This window comes from Ovis canadensis, chromosome 3 (genome assembly GCF_042477335.2).
Source record: "Ovis canadensis isolate MfBH-ARS-UI-01 breed Bighorn chromosome 3, ARS-UI_OviCan_v2, whole genome shotgun sequence".
Lineage (NCBI taxonomy): Eukaryota > Metazoa > Chordata > Mammalia > Artiodactyla > Bovidae > Ovis > Ovis canadensis.
In genome coordinates, this window is record NC_091247.1 from 8,744,679 (window position 1) to 8,762,067 (window position 17,389).

Here is a 17,389-nt window from a genome sequence, read left to right on the forward strand (position 1 = left end):
GTTAATGTAGAATAGTGCATAGCAGATGGTTAACTGCTCTAAAAACAATTACATTGAAGAAATCAGTGTTTTCTAATTTTCCTATAGTAAATGTGTGTTATACAACAGACAATAAAAGTAATTTGAAAAAAGACTTCTGGCTCCATTAAAGTTAATATGAAGAGAGGAACTGTTTTTTTTTTTTGGAGAGGAACATTTTTTTGCAGGAGGAACTCAATCAAATTTGCTGACTAATGGTTCAGGGGGCTGAACCTGAGGAAGGAGTCAGAAATGACCTCCAAGTGCCAAAGGCAAGCCTGGCTGACCACGAGGAAGCTGATCCACAGATGTTCCTGGCAAGAGTCAGTTCATGGGAGGCCTGCTTTTATGGGAGGGACAAGAAAATGCTCTTCTTGACTGCAGCCCACACAAAGAGCTCATGACCTGATTTTCTGAGTCAAATATTTATTTGGCAAAGTTCCTCCCTGATAATGCAGCCACGTGAGAGGAGATACCACAGGCCATCACCCATCCTCCAAAGCATCTCCAGAAAACCAGGAACCAAGAGCCCCCCTCCTCCGCTGTCACTTTTGTGTCATGATGGAGTCGGCGTGTGGAGGACTGACCACGGGACAGTGAAGCGTCTCCGAGATGTTCCTTCTCCCGGATCACAGGGCAGCAGTAGAAACTGGACCCAGCAGCTGGGAACCTTGTTCCCGTGCTTCACTGGGCAGGAAGGAGGGACCCCAGAGGACAAGGCTCCCAGGGGCTGCCGTCCTGGCTCCTGACTCCCTGGGGACAGCCAGGGATCTGGGCTCCCAGCAGAGGCTCAGTTTGGAGTCACAGGTAGGCCCCATCCCCTCTGAGGCTCAAAGCAGGTGCAGCAAGTTGGGCAGCCGCTCACAAGAAGAAGCTGTCATCGCCCTTCAAAGTGGGCTGTGATTTGCTCCAAAGTCTTCCCTTTGGTCTCAGGGACACAGGCCAGAGTGAAAAGGACACCGAAGATGCAGAAGGCAGAGGCCAGCCAGAAGGCACCATAGGGCCTGAGCACCTCCTGCGAAGATAGAGGCAAGGCTGTGATATGATGTGGGAGCCCACTTGGGCCAGGAACCCTCCTGGGCCCAGAAGCCGAGGTCCCGCCCCGCCGTGCCCAGGCTCGGGGATGTGCAGGAGGGCCTGGTGGGCCGTCCAGAAGCCCGAGCTGAGCACTGTGCAAGCTGTGGATGGTGTGCGGTGGGGACACTGAGCTCACTGTAACGAAGTGACTGCCCCCAGGTCAGAGGCCCACCATCAAGTGACAGCTGGCCTCCAGTCCCCAGGATCCGACTCCAGGGCCCAGAGACTCTCCTCTCTGCTTGATCTGGCCCTGCCCTCTGTGGTTCCTGACGCCTTAGGAGTCTCTCTCCTTGGTGCCAGAGGAAATGGGTGAGCTCTCAGTGGGTGGTGATGGGGTCGTGTGTGCACATGGGAACACTCAGGGCCCATGAGCGGAGGGGAGAGGGAGCAGCGGCCCTGGGCACAGGCGGTGCACCCTCCCCGCCCAGCCCCAGTGTCATCCCAGCTGCCAGAAGCAAAGGCTACCCGCTTCCAGCCCCTCTGCCTCGGGCACCTGGCCACCCCACCCCGCCCTCCTTGAAGCCTTTCTCCTGGCCTCTCAGTGACAGCCAGACCACTCTTAGGTCCCTTGCCACCATCCCCTCCTCCCCTGCCCCCTCCAAGCTCCTGGAATTCCCGTCCCCTCCAGGGCTTTGCTCTGGTCTTCGTGATGAGCTCCCTGGAGCAGCGCAGGCCCTGCGGGGTCCAGGCCAGCCCCAAGCATTCACGCCAATCATGACCGGCCTCCCCTTGCCCCAGCCCAGCCTCCTGGTGGTTCATCCTCCCACCACTGGCCACTGTAGTACCAGCCCTTGTCATAAAGGGGACCCTGTCCATCTCATTCACTGCTGCTCTGGCACCCTAAACAGGCCTGGATGTGGCAGGTACCAGGAGCCCTGGGGGGGAGCGGGGGGAGAACGACTGAACAGATGGCTTGACTGTCTGCACCAGAGCGGTGCCCGCACTGGACCGGAGGCCTTGAGGCTGGGACCACGTCTGCATCAGCCCATCCGCCAGCTAGCGGCAAAATGTGGAACCGAACTGATGCGCCCATCAGCTCTAAGAGGGAGGCACTGTGCCCCTTCTCCGCTCTGAGGCAAAGAAGCTGGTTCAGAGAAAGGGAAGCAGCGTACCCAAGTCGCACAGTGGGAAGCGGCCAAGGTGGGGGCGGGGCCCAGCCTGCACTCCAGAGCTGGAGCTTCTCACGCAGCCTTGCTTCCCGAAGTCCCCAAAGTCCAGTGGGGGAGGAGGTCAGTCCTGCTGTCCTTCCAGCTCAACAGCCTGGAGGGTCCCCAGTGGCCACAGCCTGGGTTCTGTGCCTGCTCCAGCCCGTCTGCTTCCCCACACCCCCGACTAGGATGGGCTCGCAGGCTGGTGGGGCTTCAGCCTGTAGGCAAGGCTGCCAACCCCGAGTCTGTCACAAGAGTAATTCTGAAAAGTACTTTTCTGCCAGCTGTGGCGGGGGAAGCCTGTCAGGGCCTGCACTTACCATGAGGCTGCTGAACTCTTTGGTCACCAGAAAGGCCATGAACCAGTTGGTGAGGACGCAGACGCCGGTGGCCACGCCCTTGACATGCAGAGGGAAGATCTCAGACATGAGGAGCCACGGGATGGGCCCCCAGCCCACAGCGAAGCCTGCAAGGGCAAGAAAGGCCTCAGGTCCGCAGGGCTGGGCGGCCCTCGGCTCGCCGAAGACCGCCCCTGGGCTGAAGTGGGGCCCGGATTCAGCCTGGGGGCTCAGGTCACTCCCCTCACTTCGGAAGCGTCAGGCCTTGCTCTACAGAACAGCACGGGGACGGGGCGGCTCGGAGGGTGCTTGTGGGGTGACGTCAAAGGAGCAGAGCGGGGCTGAGCCGGTGCCCGGCACATGGTCAGAGCTGTAAACCCAGGGCTGAGGCAGAGCAGGCCGGGACTCCAGGGAGCCACGGGAATCTGGCAGCGACAGGGCGGCCCCCTCAACCTCCCCTCAGCCCCCCACTCACCGGCGATGAAGAGGCACATGCTGCCCACTGCCAGCCAGGCCAGCCCCACGTTGGTATCGGCAGGCTCCATGGAGACAGGCGCTGGGAGGTCCACGTGCGAGGAGTTGCTGGGGCCGCCCTCAGTCAGCTTGAAGTAGGCACCAAAGGCGCTGGTGCTGAACACCATGACCACACCTGTGGGTGGAGGGCGGCGGTGGGCAGGGCCGTGGGAGGGCATGAGGCGGCGGCCTGCAGCCCGGGCACGGGGCAGTTGGGGGGCTGGCGGTCAGTGCATGGTGTCCCCGGCAGGCGGCCTGGGCTCCTCCGCGAGGGGCAGTGAGTGGAGACCTGCCGGGGTACCCTCGCTCCAGCCTGGCCCTCCCAGCCCTGGCTTGGCCCTCACACCTCAGCCGACCCCTAGAAGCTTCTGGAAGCAGACCCTCCCTGGCTTTGAGGAAGCAGGAGCAACCACCAGCAGCCAGGCCCACTTCCCCAGCAGCACCGAGGGCCCGGCTGCCCGCGAGGAGCTTCCCTTGCATTGCGTGCTGATCCTTGCCTTGGCCTGCCACCACCTCCATCTCTGTTTCAGAGGGGAAGTTGGCTCAGGTAGTCACTTGCCCAGAGAGGACCCAGGCTTCAAGGCCTCTTCACCCTCAGGCCGTCGGTTTCCTCACTGTAAACCGGGCCCTGGAGGGGCCTTCTCCAAGGTTCTCTGCCCTGGTTAAGGCATGCCTCAGCAGAGCAGTGAGCGCAGGCCTGGCCTGGAGCCAATGCTCCCCTGAAGTCCTGCCCGTGCTCTTGGGGACACTCAGCCCTTGTTCTCCTCCCACAACGTGCTGACCTCAGCAAAGGCCCTCCAGCCTGCAGTGGGAGGCCCCCCGTCGTGCAGAGGGCAGAGCCATCCCCCTGGGGCCTCACCTGACAAGGTCAAGAGCAGCCTCCGCCCGGCTCTGTCCATGATCAGGGCCGCTGTGGCGGTGAACAGCACCTGGATGACACCCACGACGACTGAGGCCAGGCTGCTGTCCTGGGGAGACGGGCCAGGAGGGTCAGGCGGACACCCCGGGACCGGGCCCCACCCACACAGCCTCCCACACGGGTGAGGCAGGCCGGGGCAGAGGTCAGAGGCCTCTTTACCTTGAACTTGGCCTCCTCAAAGATGGTCTCCGCATAGAACATGACGGCATTGACGCCCGACAGCTGCTGGAAGGCCATCAGGGAAATGCCGATGATGAAGGGCTTGTAGATGCCAGGACACTGCAGCTGGGCCACGTGGAAGCCCTGCTCAGACGGACACCAGGCATCAGGGCTTCTCTATACCTCTCCTGAGGGCACCTCGGCTCTGAGCTCCCCACCATTCTGGGGCCTGGTGGAGTGAGGGAGCCTCTGTGTTTTGTCCCAGCCCCACCTGTAGCCTCTGCTTCAGGTCCCCACATCACTTTAGCCTCCCTTCCTCATGGCCCTTCCTGATTTTCTGGGGGATCCACGGAGATGCTCTATGAGCAGAGAACCCAGGGTTCCCGAGTCCCACCAGCCTTGGGTCTGGGTCTGGGCCGAGCACCTTCACCAGCCCCACTGATCCTTACCACCACCGCCAGGCATGTGCTATGACCCCACTTTACAGGGGAAGAAACTCAGGTTAAAGATGGGATGGTCATACAGCAGGTAAGGGGCAGAGACTCAACATTCTCCCTGGTCCTACAGCTTCCTGTTTCAAAATTCCGAGTCCTCAAGTCCCCTGCATTCTCCTTTGATATGGCCTGGCCCTTCTCTTGCAGGGACAGGGAGATCAGGGCTCAGGCTTCCCCAGGGATGGCTAAGACTTGGATCCAGCCAAGTAGTGGCCCACAGGACATCAGTCCCAAGCTCACGGGCCCTTGTGTGTGTGTGAGCACACACGTGTGTAGCTGTGGTGCTGTGCTGTGTTGACCTCTGGGGTGATACTTCCAGGTCCCCCTCCCTGGTGCTGGCTCCCAGCCCCTCACCTGGTGCTCAGCCCCAGTGGGAGGCTCCTCCCAGCCCGGGGCAGAGCCCCACAGGAACTGCATGGCGGCCATGGCCTCCTGGCGCTTGTGCTGAGACAGCAGGAAGCGAGGGGTCTCGGGCATGAAACACATGAGCAGCAGCATGAAGGAGGGGGGCACGCAGCCCAGCACGGCCAGCCAGCGCCACTCGAGTACCCAGCCTGGGGGTGGGGGGGAGAGACGTTAGAGCGGCGTGAGCCAGCCCGGATCTTCTCGGGGAGCACCTGGCCCCTGCCAACCCAGGGACTCTGCTTAAAGGGTGGGGACCCCAGTGTCTTTGCAGGACCCCCCAGGGTTTGTCATTGATGTTGTCATTTTTATTGTTAAGTGTGGAAACAAGGCAGGGGGGTGTATCAGTGAAGGTTTATGCAGCCACTAAACAAAGGTGCTCACTCTGTATTGCTGTGATATACGTGATATACAGCACCATCGGTCTGAAAGGGAGTGGGGGCAAGAGTGTGCACAGGCCTCAGCCGGTAGACTGACTGAGAAGCAGGCAAGGCTGGCTCCTCCGGGAGGAAGGGGGACAGAGAGGAAGCGGGGGCTTTTCGCTGAAAAACGTCAGTCAGAACTCACAGAAGCTGATCAGTGAAAGTGTGGCTTATGATGACCTGGAAGAAATCCTATAGGTGTGACTACACCCAAGTGACCCTGAGTATCAGTGTCTACACAGTGGCTTTGGGACACTGCTGGCCCCACAAGGCAGCTAGACTGCGGCCAGGACTCTGAATGAGAGTCAGGATGCTAAGTGGGTAGAAAGGAAAGACCACAGACCTGCATGTTGTCCACTCCGAGGAACCAGAGGGCACGTGCCCCGGACCCTGCCACTGCCCATCTGGCCCCAAACCCCCATTCCCTCATGGTTCTCAGGCCATCCCTTGACAATTCTTACTGGGGCCTGCTGCCAGGCACTTTTTACAGCGTCAGTTAATTTAATCCCTCAGCAGCCTTGGACTAGGTAAGGTTAATCTCCACGTGAAGACAGGGAACTTGAGGCTCCCAGGGGCAGTTGACTAGGCCAAGGACACACAGCTAGTAAGGGGCATATTCCCCTAATCCGGGGCTGTCAGATATGAAGCCTGCCTTTCCTCTACCCCAGTTCATTCCAGGGTGCCTCTGGAAGCTTCCTCTTGCTTCTGGAAGCTTCCTCATGCTGGCTCCAGCTCTGACCCTTGGGTTCTCTGGAACCTGCCTCCTTCAGGCTGCAAACCCAGTACTGATTCTCAGGGAGACACATTTGCGCCCTCCAAGCTCTTAGGCTAAAGACTTTCCCTGCAGCCCCAGAATCCTCGTTGGTCACCATACAGGGAGGTACTGCTCTAACTCGTCAGCCTTCCCTACACTCCTGGAATGGGCTTCTGCTCTGGGGAGATGAGGACATCACCTTCTCCAGCTCTTCTCAGAATACTGTCACGAGACCCACATGACCCAGGGTTCTCAGGGAAGTGGTATGGGAACGTGGCATCCTGGGCAGTGGCTGTGTGACCTTGGGCAAGTCTCCTGACCTCTCTGAACTTCAGTTTCTACATCTGTAAGATAATCAGACATCCATGAACAGTCACCACAAGAGATAATAAGAAAACCATACCTGCCAGGTAGGCTAGGAGGATGCCTGTGACCACCATCAGCTGCACACAGGAGCCAAGCAGCCCTCGCACCTCAGGGTAGGCAATTTCAGAGATATAGACCTGTTGGTAATTAAGACGAGAGTGTACTTGGGGTCCAGGGGTTCTTAAAACTGAAAACTCTCAGCCATTCAGAGCTGAGGAGAGCCTCGACTGGGGTACTTGCAGGCCCAGGGGACCCCTAACTGCAGGTCCCTGGCCATCAGAGATCCCCACCATGTAATCCACAGCACATGTTTAAAGGGTATATATGTGGACACTGTGTGTGTGTGTGTGTGTGTGCGGGGGGTGGGGGGGGTGCAGAGCTTTTTAAACTTTCATGTAATTGTATACCCTTGACAAAAAGCAAATTCTAACATAGTAGGTGTGTAGAACTTCCCTGGTGGCCCAGTGGTAGAGAATCTACCTGCCAAGCAGGAGATACAGGCTCCATCCCTGGGTGGGGAAGCACCCCTGGAGAAGAAAATGGCAACCCACTCCAGTATTCCCGCCTGAGAAATACCATGGACAGAGGAGCCTGGCGGAGTATAGTCTGTGGGGTCACAGAGGGTCAGATATGAGACTTGGCAACTAAACAACAACAACAGATGTGTGGTGGGCCCACAATTCCGCCTTTCTAACCACCTCCAGGAGACACACAGCTGCTGACCCAAGGACCACACTTTGAGTAGTTCCCTTGGAGTGAAAGCAGGAACTCTCCACCTCACTTGCTACCAGTGACTGCCGCAGCTTCCTCTGGGCTCAGGAGCCAGAAAGCGCTTGCCCATGCTTCTGTGTTATTCCATGTCTTATGTCCATGACTAAGGCAGGTGTGTTTTTGCCCAGTAAAAAAAAACACCAAAAAAATCCAGATATAAAATCCAATCTAGCTGCTGTGTATTACCCAGCAGATGCAGTTGAAATGAGTGGTAGGTGCAAAGGGAGGGATTCTGAGCTACTGCTTTTAGTCTTGATTGCTTAGGGTGTGGGTGGTGGTGGATCACTCAAGCCCACGACGAGCAGCAGGTCACAGGACACCCAGCAATCCCAGCTGCCAGGGTCCAAGTCCTTCCACCGGCCATGCCAGGGCCAGGGCCGTGTATATAGGCTCTCGTGAAGCTGCACAGCCACAGCCCGAGCTAACACCATCATTCCCACCTTATGGGCTCACAGAGGTGCTCTGCCCAGGGCTGTGGTTTCACCCAGACGTGTCCACCTCCAAAGGTAGCCTGGGCAGTGCTGGGTCAGGAGGTGGTGAGAGAGGAGCAGGGGGAACGCCTGGAGGGCCGCTTCCTGAGCAGTGAAGGGGCGTGCCAGGTCCCAACAGCCTCTGCCCCTGGGGACAAACCACAGTGGGATTTTCCTGCTGAACTGTAGCCAGTGGTCTGAAGGCCAAGGGGGACCTAAGCCATCGTGTGAGGCTTCTGTTGACCATCCACAGAGGGCACCTCATTTGTAGAGCCAAAGAGAGGCCCTGTTAAGTGCCATCACTCGGGGTTCAAGAAATAGCAATCACCACTGACTTTGTACTTAAACCAAGGACTTGTGGCTCAGGCGGTAAAGAATCTGCCCACAATGCGGGAGATTTGGGTTCCATCCCTGGGTTGGGAAGATTCCCTTGGAGAGGGGAAAGGCTATCCACTCCAGCATTCTGGCCTGAAGAATTCCATGGACTACAGTCCATGGGGTCGCAAAGAGTTCGACACGACTGAGCGACTTCCACTTCACGTTCCTTTAAGCTTCATCTGTAACCAGGGACGGATAACAACAGCTCTTTCCAAGGCCCCATGGGAGTGTAAGGAACATGGAGCAGGGGAGGGGCATGGTGTCAGGCACTCAAGAGGCCGCAGCCAAGGAGAGAATCAGGCCCAGAGTTCTGCCCCTTTTCCCGGGTCCCAGGGCGCCTGACTGGGAGGAAACACACTCACCGGGGCCACGAGCGAGGCAATGCCGCAGGCCAGGCCAGTAAGTAGGCGGCCTCCAAGCAGCATCCACAGGTTCTGAGCCGCGGTGATGACGGCGAAGCCGGTCACGAAGGGCAAGGCGCAGAGGAGGAGGCTCAGCTTGCGCCCCGCGCGGTCCAGGAGCCAGCCGCCCAGCACGCCCCCGGCCGCGGCGCCCAGGGTCACGATGGCCTGGGGGCGGGGCGACCGCCGGCTGAGGGAGGGGGCACCGGGGGCCCGCGGCCCAACCTCGCCCTCCACCCCACCCTCAGCCGCTGAGGGGGCAGGGGAGATGGGCGACCCCTCTCAGGGGAGCCAGGACATACTCGGCGGAGGGTCTCCATGCCCGCCCAAAGCCAGGCAGCGCGGGGAGGGTCCCGGCACCCGTCTTAGGGGTGGGCGGTGGAAGGCCCCTGAGGGCAGGAGGGTGAGCCCAAGGCCTCACCCCAAACCAGGAGGCTGCATCTTCGTCGAGGTGCGGGGCCGGGGGCGCGGCGCGCCTCAGGCTCGGGATGGCGGGGGAGCTGTAGCCGAGAGCGAAGCCGAAGCTGAGCGGTCCCAGGGCAGCGGCGAAGGCAGCGAGGAAGACGAGGCGGCCGCGGGGAGCGCTGCGGAGACAGGGGCTGTAGGTGAGGGGCAAGGCCTGGGCGCAGAGGATGGAATGAGGCCGCGCCAGCGGACCTGGGTTCCCCCTACTGCTCACCTGCCGCCGGGCGGCCGCAGGAGCGGCTGGGTCTCCTCTTGGTCCTCAGGCGTCATGTCCGCGATCAACGCTTGCTTTGCGGGTTCCCGCGACACGTCCCGCGAGTGCTGCCAGCACCGGCCTCTCAGGCCAGGGCAACCAACAGACAGTGAGGAACGGCTCTAGGCGGGGTAAGGGAGCAGCCAATGGGAACGCAAGGCGGGGTTAGCGGCTGCTCTAGGAGCCGCCCTTCAAGTGAAAGCGGACCAATGGAAGTAAAGAGCCGGAGGGCGTCTCTCACTGGCACCGCCTCCAGGACTGCCATCCAATGTATAGGCAGGGGAGGAGCTTGTATGTGGCGGGGGCTCACACAGCCACCCAATAGGAGGGTGATGCGAGCTCGAAGGCGGGGTCATCTAAGAAACCGCGACCCAAACCGACCAGAAAACGATTCAGAAAACGAAGATCATGGCATCTGGTCCCATCACTTAGAAACAGTGTCAGACTTTATTTTTTTGGGCTCCAAAATCACTGAAGATGGTGACTGCAAGCCATGAAATTAAAAGACGCTTACTCCTTGGAAGAAAAGTTGTGACCAACCTAGATAGTATATTCAAAAGCAGACATTACTTTGCCGACTAAGGTCCGTCTAGTCAAGGCTATGGTTTTTCCTGTGGTCATGTATGGATGTGAGAGTTGGACTGTGAAGAAGGCTGAGCGCCAAAGAATTGATGCTTTTGAACTGTGGTGTTGGAGAAGACTCTTGAGAGTCCCTTGGACTGCAAGGAGATCCAACCAGTCCATTCTGAAGGAGATCAACCCTGGGATTCCTTTGGAAGGAATGATGCTAAAGCTGAAGCTCCAGTACTTTGGCCACCTCATGCGAAGAGTTGACTCATTGGAAAAGACTCTGATGCTGGGAGGGATTGGGGGCAGGAGGAGAAGGGGACGACCCAGGATGAAATGGCTGGATGGCATCACGGACTCGATGGACGTGGGTCTGAATGAACTCCGGGAGATGGTGATGGACAGGGAGGCCTGGCGTACTGCAATTCATGGGGTCGCAAAGAGTTGGACACGACTGAGCGACTGAACCGAACTGAAACCGACCAGTGAGAATGGAGGGTGGGGACTGCATTTGCGCCGGGAACCGCCTCTTAATCTAGCTTCCGCCAGTGAGGCTAGGAAGCCGAATGAAGGCGGAGCACGTGGGTCGCGTCCGGGACTGCCCTCCCTGTCTTTGTGAAGAGCCGCTGACCTCCCTGGGTAGGGTCTGCAGTAATTGCTCAGCGTTAACCTCTGCTCTGAGGCGTGGGCAGCTCTGCCCACCGAGAGCCGCAGGGCGGAAGGTCTCTAAACACCGGTTATGGGCTGGTCTGTTCTCGGATCAGCTGTTGCTGGAGGCGTGGTCCTGAGCGCCGCAGTCCAATTCTTGTGCTTGTGAAGACTTGGAGTGAGGGCGGGAGAGCCCAGGTTGCTGACTGCTACGGAGTCGCAGACTGATGATGACCACGACCTTCGGGTACTGAGAACCCGTTTTAGGCGGGGTCCCCCATGCCGCATAGCTGTGACTGATCTGGGCCTAAATGTTGAGCCCCATGCTGCTAAGTCTGCTAAGTCGCTTCAGTCGTGTCCGACTCTGTGAGCCCCATGGTCTCTGCTAAATTCCCCTCACTTCACAGGTAATCCTGACTTTGGAATCTTCATCTTAATACTTCACCTCCCAATTTTGAGTCCCCTGCGGATGTTAATAGCGTCTCTCTACGTGTGTGCACCCTGGTCACTGGTGGAGGTGAGTATGAAGAAGTCAGGGTGCTGTAGAATGTGGCGATTTGTATGCCACATTCCCTGGGTGCAGGCAGCTGCGGTGGAGTGCTGTGTAATTCTGGCAAGAACCAGGACTAAGAGAGTAACAGGCTTAGTTTCTAATCCCTCTCTGGGCCTCTTTCTCTTCATCTCCAAGTGGAAATAATAGTATCTGTCTTGCAGGAGGGTTAGTTGTAGGGGCAAAGTGAAAAGACCAAGTACATTCCAGATAACTCAAATATTAGGCAGTATAATTAGCGCAGTCACCAGATTGTATTATCTTTCAAGACATAGGCAATCACCCCTCGGTTCTTCCTCGGTGTCTTGTGCTCCAATCGTAAATTCTTATTACAGCGCTAATCATTGCTTGTGATTCACCTGTCTACTTCTCTCCCTTCCCCAATGGACATGATCTTCTGCTCCAGACAGTGGGTACTGGATGTTTGCAGAGGGGATGGATGCTTCAGATTCCAAGGGCAAACTGCTGCTGCTAGACATTTTACTTTGCAGTTCAGCCTGAGGGGTATGCAGAGAGGCTTCTGTAGACAGGGTGATCCAGTGAGCCTAGCTAAGGCCAGCCAGCCCTCCAAGCTATGCGTGTGCACTAAGTCGCTTCAGTTGTGTCCAACTCTTTCCAACCCCATGGACTGTAGCCCGCCAGGCTCCTCTGTCCATGGGATTCTTCAGGCAAGAATACTGGAGTGGCTGCCAAGCCATGAACCGTTCAAACCTGCTCCTGCCCTCTGGCTGGTCATCTCCCTCCCCATGAGTGTGCAGCATTCACTTGGCCTTTGTAAGCAGACACTGCTGCCAGAGCAGGCTCTCGCCTTCCTTTTATAAGCCAAGTCCATCAAACTGTTTAGTGGTGCCCACCCCTTGCCCATTCTACATCCACTCCTCAGATCTGTGACTCTTGTCAAATCATGGGGTGGTTCTGATGCTGCCAGTCTCTTTGGAAGAATGGTCTAAATAGCCCTTGGTTTTTCAATTCCAGGATGAGAAGCAAGAAACTTCAGGGGAAAGAAAAAGATGACAGGAAAAACACACATACAAGCTCATGAGGCTTACAAATTATTTTAACATGAAAAACACCAGCCAGATCCAGCTGACACAAGGTATTCAGCCTGGCTCTATAGGGTAGACAGGGGACAGGGCACAGTTCTGGGGTCAGAGAAATCACAGGTTCAAATCACTGCCTCCTTTTGAACCTCAGTTTCCTTATTTGAAAAATAAAAATAGTAAAGCCCAATCCACAAAGCTTTGGGTGAGGTCAAGACACAGCATGTAGTTGATCTTGTGTTTTCCCCTTTTATATGAAAAGAGCATAACAAAACACAGAAGAACAGGAGCGCTGAATGCTGCAAAGACTGTGAGGAGACTCCTTTGGTTATGGACCACCCCCCGGGTACACTAAAGAAGCACTGTCTTTAGCACTCTGACCTCCTGCCTTCTGCTGAAGGGGACCAGGCAGCCCTCAGCTCAGATGTATCATGTGGGACTCTCTGAGCCACAGGCGGAGAGGAGAGCTCTCCCCACAGGGTGCAAGGCCCACAAGGAGGTAGGGTCCAAACTTCCGTGAGATCTATCAGATCGAGTCATGTCCCGCACAGACCTCCGCAGTAAGTGAGAAGACCTGCAGAAGAACTCAGAGCCACTTCAACAGGGGAAACGGTCTCAAGTTTCTTTTGATGGGTGATATTGGCAAGACGAGATATAATAAAACAGAATGTTAGACTAAAGCCAGAAGTAAGTTATCTTCTTTACACAGATTAAAAAGTTTACAATGTCAGTGAAACTCAATTTTCCTCCTTTGATCTCCCCTGGCTAGATATCTCACTATTTCCTTCGAACTTGGCCAAACTCACATTTTCTTCTCACTTTGAGGATGGAGCAACAGAAGGTGGATACATGATAAGAGGAAGGCTACTCATTTGATTCATGTGAGAGACCAAAGCAGAGCTGAACAGGAGGAGGGAATTTGAGAATGATAATTTTGAGGAGGAAGTTTAACTGTTTCTAGGTTGTATGATTTCACAGTAACAATAAAACAAAAGAAAATCTTGAGACTCTTAACAGGCTCCTATACCTTATTATTTTTTTTTTTGTGAGACACAAGGAGAAAGAAGCAGGAGTTTCTAAGATCTAAAAATTTAGCTTTTCTCAAAAGTCTATAAGCAGGAATGCAGCTGGTTCCAGTCACAGTGAACTGAAACAGCAACAGGGGCTAGAGGTGCAGAAAGAAAACTTATTTATAATAAATTTTTAAAGCAATGGCTTTTCTTTATCTCAATAAAAGAAACACATTTATGTGACAAAACAAAACTGTAATGAAAAAATAACTTTTCCATCTAAGTATATAAAATATAAGAGAAGGTTGCAATAAATAAGAATGAATATTTTTGATTTATTCAAAGTTTCAATCTAAAACCTCAGTGAAATCTACCGCCTTTATTACAAGGGGACTGATGGTTCCTGAACAGAAAGAAAGAAAGGTCAAGAAAGATGGCACCGGACATTGGAGAGTGACCCAAACAGGCCGAGGGTGCAGAAGGTTTGGTCCAATAGATCACACACAGGCTAAAAGCCACATTTTGTTGAGAAATGATGTCAGAACTGGCTAAAGAGTATAAACCTCTGTAAGAAAATTAAACATGGCAAACTTGATTGGGACTCTGTTTACTTCAAATCAATAATGTCTTCATCCGAGAAAGCAGTGAGCTGAAAGGGGCAGCTGCCCCAGACAGGGCTGCCTTCTTGCTCGGCCACAGGGTCTGGGTCGGAGCTGGTCGACTGGTAACGGCCATTGGGATTGGCTTCAGAAGTGGAAGGACTTTCTAGGGAGCTCGATGTGATCCTAGAGGAGAGAAGTCACTGTGAACAGATCCTGGGGTGTACCACTGAGCTGGCTACTCTGCTTCCTGCTCCCCTAAATGCGAGAACCTGTCTTTCCCACCCCCACCATTGTGAGGGAGAGGTGGGCATGTGCAGGAGTGATGCCCACCCCAACAGAGCTTGTGTTCTGCAGGCAGACTGTCCAGTCTCCTGGGTTGTTATGGGTTTTAAAGGCCACTTACATGAGATACCCAGAATAGTCAAATTCATGGAGTCAGAAAGTACACTGGTAGATGCCAGGGGCTGGGGTAGGGGTATGGGTTGGGCAGATGGGGAATTAGTGGTTAACGGGGACAGAGCTGCAGTTTAGGAATGTGAAACATTCAGGAGACGGACGGTGGTGGACGTTGTACAACAGTGTGAATGTACTTGGTGCTGCTGAACTGTACAGTTAAATGTGGTTAAAATAGTATGTTTTATATTATCCGACTTTTACCACCATTAAAAAAAGGGAGAAAAAGGGAAAAAAGAAAGGTCAGTAGTGACACATATGTGTTTGTGAGGCAAACTGGGATAAACCCTCCCCTGGTTCCCCATGGCCTGAGGACAAGGCTGAAACACCTGGCCACAGGCCCACAGGCCCCACCCTGCTGACCCCTCTGGCCTCCTCCCAGCCCTTCATTGCCCTCTATTTTCTCTCTACTCTCAGACACCTGCAAAACCAGTTTGACCAAATTCAGGGAGTTCCTCTGTTCACCAAGGACTCACTGTAGCCTGTAAAAGCCCACGGTCCAGCCTCTGGTTGTTCTTGACCTCACCTCCTTGTCTGTGTTCAAGCTGACCCACTCACTTCCTTCTCTCTCTCTTCAGGACTTTTTCCCCCTGCCCGTTACGCTGCCAGAAGGGCTGTTCCCCCAGCTCCTTCTCATTCAGAGCTCAGCTCCATGCCACTTCCTCCAAGAAGCCTTCCTTGACTCCCAGCTCCCACCTTAAGTAGACCTTTTATCCACCCCACCCCCATCACTTTGTTTTAAACTTCCTTGCAGTGCTGGTCACTAATGGAAGTGATAGCAATTGCTTACTTGTTCACAGGTTTATTGTGTGTTTCTCCACACTAAAATGTAAAGTCCATGAGGGTAGGGGCCTGGTCACATGGCAGGAGCTCAGTGAAAGTGTTGGATTAAAGCCTGAGTGAGTGCCTTCCTCTCTGGGCCAGGCTAATGGCTGCTTGATTTATGAGACTTGGCTCAGCCTTTCCTGATTTTTGGGAACCCCCCTACCCCAAGCATGGAATGGATGGCACACCTCATTCTTCGGTATCACCTGCTGCCCTGGAATGCTGTAATTCTCTATAATTCCGGGGAAGGTTGGCCTTCCCCAGCAGCCTGTGAGCCCCTGAAGTTCAGCTCCATGTCCCCAGCTCAGTACCAGGTGCTCTAAGAATGTGCGTTGCATGAATGAATGGAACTGTTCGGGGAAGCACACTGACTGAAACCGCCCACCCTGGCCAGGCACCATAATAACCATCTGCATGAGTTGTTTTATGACAGGAGATCCTGATAAGGAATACGGAACTAATAAGCCACCACCAACCGGAAGAGTTCGGGAAAGGTCTAAAGGAGACACCACATGACCGTCTACTTCCCAGAATCCCTCTTGCTAGCATCCATCTTGGCTGAGCGATGTGTGCACCATCAGGAAAGACTCTGAATTACAATGATTGGCCAGAGACCACCCGGAAACTAATCCCATCACCATAAAACCCGAGACTGCGAGCCACGCAGCAGAGCAGTACTCCTGGGTTCCCTTACCCTATGCTCTCCACCCGGGTGCCCTTTCCCAATAAAATCTCTTGCTTTGTCAGCACATGTGTCTCCTCAGACAATTCATTTCTGAGTGTTAGACAAGAGCCCAGTTTCGGGCCCTGGAAGGGGGTCCTCCTTCCTGCAACAGAACCTGGACACATGCCCCCTTGGCCTCCACAGAGAAGCAGGCAAGGTGTTTTATGAGGGACACAGAGAACCTCAGGGGACAAATCAGTGGGATTCAACAAATATTCATAGATGTGTGATACTGAACGGCCATCCAGAAAGGATCCACCAGAAGTACTGGAGAGCACTTTTGTTTTAAAAAAGTCTCTGTCAATTTGGTGAGCAAAAGAAGTCTCTGTATTTCAGTGTGCATTTGTTGAGTTGCTAGTGAGACTGCCCCTTTGCCTGGGCCCCTTCCTGGCAGGCTGTACTCTCTGGGGGTCCTCAGAGAGGAGCCGGCCGCTGACCCTCTGCTGCGGCTTGCCCAAGGGGCTGGCCCACGCACCGTCACTCAGCAGAAGGGGCCTTGTGGCTGTCCTGTGACTTGAGGGGCCACCACCCTGAGCACGGGCTACGTCCCTCTTTACCTGTCACTGCTAGTGGACCGCACTGTCCCTGGCTTGGGACCTCCTTGGTTTTCTTCTAGCCGCTTCCGGGCCTTTGACTTGGGCTTTGGTGCTCCTTCTGACCTGGATCCACCGTCATCAGAGAGGCCTGGATAGCAGGGGAGAATCACAGGTCAGAGGGTCATTACCATCGGACTGCCAAGAGACAGGAAATGCCCTTTTTCTCCTGGTTGGGTATTGGTACATTAAGGGGATGGAGGCAGGAAGAACAATGATAAAAGTCTGTATTTGTAAATAATTGATTTTCTCGTTGTCTTGTTGGTAGAAGGTCTTTTGTTTCTGATTAGAACGAATATATGTATTGGGAAAAAATGACTCAGAAGAGTTTAATGAAGGAAAGAAAATCTACAGTCCTACCACTGGAAATTGTAATTCGTCAACTCAGAGATCCAATTTCTGAAAAGCACAGTGGTTTATACAACAATAGTTGGCAAGATCAAGCTTTCTTAGGGAATAATGGGTTAAAAATAGCAATACATACATTTGAAAAGCTCAGTGAGAGGGACCAACTTCAAGAGCCAACCGATTTTGCCAATGTCAAGGTTGCCCTGTCAGGGGGTCTGAATCCCCTTCTCCAGCTGGTCAGGAAGCGTGACCGGAGCACAGGCGTGTGTCCTTGTAGTTTTACACCATGCAGTTGCCAACTCAAGCTTTAAACCAGTTCTTATTGGTTTGCCATCACGCCTCCAGTTTTCCTCATTTTGTTTTCACAACTCTGAACAAAAACCTTTACAACAGTCTAGCCTCTTCACGATTATCATGGTGCTCTTTGTGTCTCTGGTCTGGTCTCTCACCTGTGAACTGGGAGGAGGGCATAGCAGGGACCTGACATTGCTCCCATCCCCACAGACCTGCCCCCTGGCCCAGGGGCTTCAGGAAGGGATGACGGAACTGCACCACAAACATGCAAAAAAGGGAACAAAAATATGCAGAAAATCCCAGACAGATTTACATTTTGGATATACAAGTATGAAATGTTACCTGAGAGCTGGCAGCTATAAGCCCTTCTAGACACTTTTCTAGGAT

At 54.6% G+C, this 17,389-nt stretch overlaps 2 protein-coding genes across 4 annotated transcripts in view; both read right to left on the minus strand.

Moving 5' to 3' along the window:
- Positions 1-427: 427 nt before the first annotated feature.
- Positions 428-9,481, minus strand: SLC2A8 (solute carrier family 2 member 8). Of its 2 annotated transcripts, XM_069582389.1 has the most exons (10): positions 9,310-9,481; positions 9,052-9,214; positions 8,592-8,798; positions 6,648-6,747; positions 5,021-5,220; positions 4,173-4,316; positions 3,954-4,062; positions 3,057-3,230; positions 2,564-2,709; positions 428-1,033 (listed from the first exon to the last, which is right to left on the minus strand). In XM_069582389.1, the coding sequence occupies exons 1-10, from the start codon at positions 9,363-9,365 to the stop codon at positions 896-898; spliced, it is 1,437 nt and encodes a 478-aa protein (XP_069438490.1). In that variant the 5' UTR covers positions 9,366-9,481; the 3' UTR covers positions 428-895. The 2 variants fall into 2 exon arrangements, with proteins under 2 accessions (XP_069438490.1, XP_069438491.1); XM_069582390.1 differs by lacking the exon at positions 2,564-2,709 and having other exon boundaries at positions 9,310-9,466.
- Positions 9,482-13,478: 3,997 nt separating this feature from the next.
- The window catches only part of GARNL3 (GTPase activating Rap/RanGAP domain like 3), a 165,717-nt gene continuing 161,806 nt past the window's right edge, over positions 13,479-17,389 (minus strand). For both annotated transcript variants that reach the window (XM_069580126.1, XM_069580125.1), the window contains exons 29-30: positions 16,325-16,451; positions 13,479-13,948 (exon numbers count right to left, since the gene is read on the minus strand). In XM_069580126.1, coding sequence (XP_069436227.1) covers positions 13,771-13,948; positions 16,325-16,451 — 305 coding nt within the window. In that variant the 3' untranslated portion in view covers positions 13,479-13,770. The remainder of the gene's footprint in view (positions 13,949-16,324; positions 16,452-17,389) is intronic.